The 5,747-nt window shown below is 38.7% G+C and overlaps 1 protein-coding gene across 1 annotated transcript; it reads right to left on the minus strand.

The window, feature by feature from the left end:
• Window positions 1–1,120: 1,120 nt before the first annotated feature.
• Window positions 1,121–4,953, minus strand: epcam (epithelial cell adhesion molecule). The gene is made up of 9 exons (XM_041788843.1): window positions 4,606–4,953; window positions 3,711–3,812; window positions 3,341–3,593; window positions 2,839–2,904; window positions 2,682–2,748; window positions 2,498–2,596; window positions 1,720–1,917; window positions 1,587–1,631; window positions 1,121–1,499 (listed from the first exon to the last, which is right to left on the minus strand). The coding sequence occupies exons 1-9, from the start codon at window positions 4,661–4,663 to the stop codon at window positions 1,476–1,478; spliced, it is 912 nt and encodes a 303-aa protein (XP_041644777.1). The 5' UTR covers window positions 4,664–4,953; the 3' UTR covers window positions 1,121–1,475.
• Between the last annotated feature and the right edge of the window lie 794 nt (window positions 4,954–5,747).

A 5,747-nucleotide genomic window follows, 5' to 3' on the forward strand; every position in this document is an offset into this window, starting at 1 on the left:
AAAAATGTGAAAAGCGGTTAAAACTGCCAAAAATGAGAAAAAAAGGGTCAAAATGGGTTAAAGGAGACCAAAGTGGGATTACAGTAGTAGAAATGGGCTAAGCAAGGCAAAAAGATGTAAGAAAAAGTGAAAGTGATGAAAAGTGGCAAAAATTAGGGAAAAAGGGGCAAAAATGGTGAAAAAGACCAAATTGGGATTACAGCAGCAGAAACGGGCTAAGCAAAGCAAAAAGAGTGTAGGGGGAAAATATATAAAGCAGTTAAAAGTGGCAAAAATGAAAAAATGGGGGCAAAAAGGTGAAAGAGACCAAAGCGGGATAACAGCAGCAAAAATGGGCAACTCAAGGCAAAAATAATGTGGAAAAAAATGTGAAAAGCAGTTAAAAGGGGCAAAATGAGGGGAATAAAAGGGCAAAGGGGTGAAAAGAGACATAAATGGGATTAAAGCTGCAGAAATGGGCTAAGCGAGGCAAAAACAGTGTGAAATATAAATGTGAAAAGTGGTTAAAATGTGGCACAAATGGGTGCTTGAAATGGGTCTAAAAGCAGAATGAATAAGTGAGTTTAAAATCAGAACCCAATAATAGTGTGGCACACTCGTTAGCTCCAAAATGAAGTAAGGAGTGTTCAAAGATGTTGCTTTGGGCCCTTAAAAATTTTACTGACTAAATAAATAGACATTCCTGGAAATATAGGTCACTCCATTAAGCTAACTCAGTTGTAGACCTTAAGGGTTTTTTCCTGTCAAAGCATCAGCGAGAAAACTGGCTCTCAGAGCAGCAGCCATCAAAGATTCCACCTAAGAGACAAACAATACCAGGAGGGTGACACATTTAGAACAAAACTGCCACGCCCTCCAGAAACTCACCTGAGTGGAAAACCTCTTCTAACCTGTACTGTATAAACACAACATTCATTCATTATCAAAGCAGCCATCTTACAGGTGAGAATGAAGGAGACTTGTGAGTTCAGTGCCTCTAATGTTTGTGCGACTCAGGTTTTTATCAAAAACTAAATACAACAGGTCCCCTCCCCCATCTGACCTGATCCGTACTTTTCCACTGCCTGAGGTAAAAACACTTCATTACAGTTAACAAAGAGGACTTTGACACAATCCAGAGTCTTTTAAAACATTTTTTATTAAAAACAATCCAACAAACACACATTAGTAAGAAAGAAACTGTACAAAGTATGACACGGAATTTAAAATTTCAACATAAAAAACACGGCATGTTTTTAAAAGCACAGTTCTTTATGGCAGAGTGATTGGATGAAGGTAAAGACTTACACATTTCATAAATAAACGGTTGTTAAAGTTGTGCCGTCAACATGAAAACAACAAAAAAGCAAGTTAATTGTTCCTTTACAAATTGCATTCCTCAAGTAAAATGGTGACAATGGCACCGTCCCACTGCAAATCCTAGAAAACATGATGTACAGGCTGAATCTCCAGATCCTCAGGTTCTGACGAAGACTTTACATGGCATCCATCTCCCTTTGCTGGATTTAAAGAAAAAGCAGAAGTTAGAAAATGCACAAATTTTACATGCATGCAATACAGAGGAGGTTACAAGGAAATCAGCTTACGTGGGTTTTGCTGTACCGCTGTTGCTCCCGCCTTCTGTAGAAGAACTAAAAAAATAAAAACAAAGAGAGTTACGCCTCCACATTGGCTCAAGGCTGAATGACAAATCAAAACCAAACAAAATATTCCATTTACCAGGATCAGCAGGCCAATGACCACAGCCAGCACAACCACCACGATGACGGCGATGATTCCACCCGACAGGTTCTTCATGGTGAAGGTGGGGGCCTCCTCATCGACGTAGTAGACCAGGATGTCTTTCATCTCCAGCTTCTTGTTCCCCACCATTGGCTCAAACTTCACACCGTCCTTAAACAGGGGCAGGTCTTTCACCTGTAAGAGGGAAAGGAAATGGCACATCATGCAGTAACTCTAAACCAGTGGTATCCAAACATACAGACATTTATAAGGATGGTGGGGCCACTTTCATATACCACACCTTGAGGATATTTAAGTTAGTGAAGACAGGCTTAGTGATTGGGTGAGATAAAATGGCTAAGCTAATGGCTGGCATGGCAAATAGCCAGTCGTTTTAAGGGGCGGCCAATCAGGTTTCAGGAGAGCTCTGGCCATCACTGGCTGCACCCCTGCTGCCTAAATCCATTAGGGCCTTAGAAATCAAGATGTCTTCATTATCTTAGTTTGTTTACCACTTATATTGTTGTCTCAATTTAGTCATGAAAGAAAAACCTTAATAAATTCTACTTGTCAAAATGTTTGTTTGCAGAACTAGCATGGTAGCACTGCCTTGTGCTGAAACTACAAACAACAACACAGTCTAGCACAAGCTTCATGCTCCAATGTGGCCGATGTTTAATTTAATTTGTTGCGGGCCAATCAAAAGAAGGCAAAGTTTGGAAACCCCTTTATACAAATCTCTAACACAAAGCTGCAAAAGTAACTATTAACGTACATCTTTCTCCATGTAGTAGGCCATGTTGGCCAGGTCACTCTTGCGTTCTCCCTTTGGCTTCTTCACATCCACAACGATCATGCGGCTGTCCTTGTCATACTGGAAGAAATCAGTTTAATTAATGCTCTTCTCATAAACATTTATGATCTTGTACAGCTAGAAAAAAATGTATATTCTCGCTCACCTCCACGTTCTCTATCATGTCCTTGTTGAAGTTGCTGTAACGTTTGTTGATTGCATCTTTAATGGCACTGCAGCAGGCGAGGACATAAGAAAATCGAAAATTAATTTAATAAAGGGACTTTTTTAAATATAATCAAGTCTTACAAAATATGACTTACTCTTTCATCTTGGAGGCGTCCACTTCTCCGTCCACTGGTTTGTGTCTGAGCTGAAGACGAACCCAGCTGGAGAGAGCAAAAGAAGACAAACTACATCAGAATCAAGCAATTCTCCATTTCATTTTTCCCGAGAGAAAGCCAGATTTAACTCAAAGAAACAGGTACCAAAACCCAAAACAGGGGCTACTAAAACAATAGAATTATCTGTCAACAGAGTGGCAATACGTTGACAAAAAATAACCAATGAGTTTCATTTTAGTAATTTTCTAAAAGTAAAATAAAACTGGGGTGCAGGCATCTGCTTTTTATTAAAGGGAAAGCATTGATTTATTATGATTGAAATACAGGAGATGATGTGATTACTCTAGGCCTTTTAGGCCTGTATTTTCAAGTTACCCATCCATTGCATTCCCTCATTTTTCTGTTTTTTTTTTTTACATTTACATGCTGCCATTGTGACTCTCGAGGCACATAAAAAAGTGTTGATGATTTAAATACTCACTATGTCTCCACAAGCTTGTCACACTTCAGGTTCTTGTCTCCCTTGTCGGTTCTGCGAACACCAGCGCTGTTGACGCACCAGCACTCCTCAGTTTTGTTGCACTGCTTGGCCTTAAACTTGCCATCGTTCTCACATTCTGGGTCGTAGAGGCCATCGTTGTCGACAAAGGCAGTCTCCACTGGTTTTCCTCCAAATCGGCCCGCAATACTGGCTCGGAACATCTCATTCTTCATCAGGAAGCACTTTGGAATCACTAAGGAAGGAGGGAAGGAGGAAAAACAAGCTGACATGAGAGGGAGGAAAGGACAGAAGTATTTGCAGAACACTATGATGAAGTTTGACTTTTTTTTTTTTTTTTTTTTACACTTACAGGCGTCACAGTTTAGTGTTTCTTTCATATTTTTGCCAACCAGGAGCGTACAGGTGCATGGGGTTCCATCACAGGTGGCATACTTCATGGATGAACATGAACCTGAGCACAGAAATATGATATTTAACCATTAATATTACAACTAACATTAAAGACAAAAAGATTAAGGCATAAGTGTGGGTAAAAAAAAAAGCCTCAGAGTCAGTTCACTTCATTACATGCCCTTAAATCTGCTCAGTTTGAGTTGACAAAGCAGAACATTCATTTCATTTTGATTTGTTCTGGTCATGGTAAAGTTTTTTTCTTGCACAACAAAGATTAGTCACCATTCATCACATTCCATGTTCAGAAAGGAGAATGAAGAAGAAAAACCTTAAATCATCTTTTAAGCAAAATAATCCAGCATAATTTTGAGACGTGTGGACTAAAATCATCGTCTTTTATGCATTTAGACTACAGTAAAACGAAGCATTTGCTACAGATCTCGTAGGCTTCGTGTCAGCAGATTAATTGCGTCTGTTGTGCAGAGAGGGGACTGAGCAGGTAGACAAGCAGGTTTGTCAAACACCTGGGCGTTGGTTTCCCCAGAGAGCGGAACAAATCCTCCCAACCCCCACCCAACAACCAGACCTACCGCGACACTAATGCAAACAGCTTAAACCACACTTTTACAGGAACAAATCAACGTTAGAGTACTTTTACACTACAAAAACAAAATAAATAAAAAATAAAGAGCGATTAAAGGAGTTAAAAGATAGCATTTGTGTTCACGAGAATCCTGAAATTAAACCTTAAGTGGAAGAATAAACATTTAATCTGGGTTTTTAAGCACAAATTGCGCAAAAAGACATTTTTCAAAAAAACTTGCACAGGTGAAAAGAATCAAACTACTCACATTGTGCTGAAGCTCCCACCGCCAGCGTAGCTAGCACGAGCGCAATCCACATCTTCATGATGAATTTACCAAAGAAAACTAAAAAAATGGACCAATAAAAGAGAAAAGTTCCCTCCTGATGCTCCTCCAACCGTCCGTCCTACTCGTAGCTCAGAAATGGAGTCCTGTCGGTCCACAAAAAAGTGCCTTCTTCTTCTACTCCCTGCAGGTGTGTCCTGGTCCAACCTGTTTGAGGAGAAACTCGACGAGCACGCGCACACGCACAAAAAAGGTAGGGGGTGTTTAGTTTGTCGAGAGTTGCTTTGTTATTGGTTGTGTCCCTTCCGCTTGTTGAAGTCGAACTGATTCAGTGATGTTTTGAAGTTAATTTATAAGATAGTAAGTCTCATGACGTCACTCTCATTTACATAGAGGAGGGTGGCTTTTTTCCGGGATGACCATATTTGGGCTCTCTGTTTTCCTCTCTGTTGACATATTTTGCTCTTTCATGTCAGCTAATCCTGACTTCCTTATGATTCTGAAACGCTGAAACCAAATTAAAGATAATTATCATGTTTCTATTTGTTGAAACTCATCTTTGATCTGAATTTATTTTGTCTTTTTGTCCATGAATTGTGTTTTTGTACTCTTGTGTTTTCTTCTTTTGGACGACGTTTGTTGTCCTTGAAAGTCAAATTTGACCCACCCTGGTTTCACTGTTTTTAAAGTATGATAGCATAAAGTATCTGTTATTACTCCAACGCTATTTCATCTTATAAACACAAGTTTTGTCCCTTTTTTTCTTTTTGAATTTATGACCATTTTCCTCATTCACATGAGATTATTCTTCATTCTGAGTTTTAGAATAACAATTTTGACCATTTCTTTTTACCATGTTTTCTTTTTTTAAAGGTTTGGAGGTACATTTGATGATTGATGAATAGAGGACTGGTTAAGTTAAATTTTAGTGAGAGAAAAGTGTACATATATATATATATATTAATGGCAGCTATAAATCATGCTTCTTGTCTATGTGGGTCAAAAATCCAGTTCGGTTTGCCTCATAATAAATCACAATTTATAACCCATTTTTGTGTTTAGATTTTAACCAACTATATTCCAAGTTATTCACACAAATTTTAAACTTCTTTTTAAAATTTATA

Source organism: Cheilinus undulatus, linkage group 6 (genome assembly GCF_018320785.1).
Source record: "Cheilinus undulatus linkage group 6, ASM1832078v1, whole genome shotgun sequence".
In the NCBI taxonomy this organism is placed as follows: domain Eukaryota; kingdom Metazoa; phylum Chordata; class Actinopteri; order Labriformes; family Labridae; genus Cheilinus; species Cheilinus undulatus.

Bases quoted from the DNA above. Each gene is read 5' to 3' on its own strand.
- epcam (XM_041788843.1), bottom strand. From the start codon at position 4,663: ATGAAGATGTGGATTGCGCTCGTGCTAGCTACGCTGGCGGTGGGAGCT. The intron at 3,813-4,605 runs GTGAGTAGTTTG...TTCTGTGCTCAG, and splicing joins GGTGGGAGCTTCAGCACAAT to GTTCATGTTCATCCATGAAG. The intron at 3,594-3,710 runs GTAAGTGTAAAA...CTCCTTCCTTAG, and splicing joins AACACTAAACTGTGACGCCT to TGATTCCAAAGTGCTTCCTG.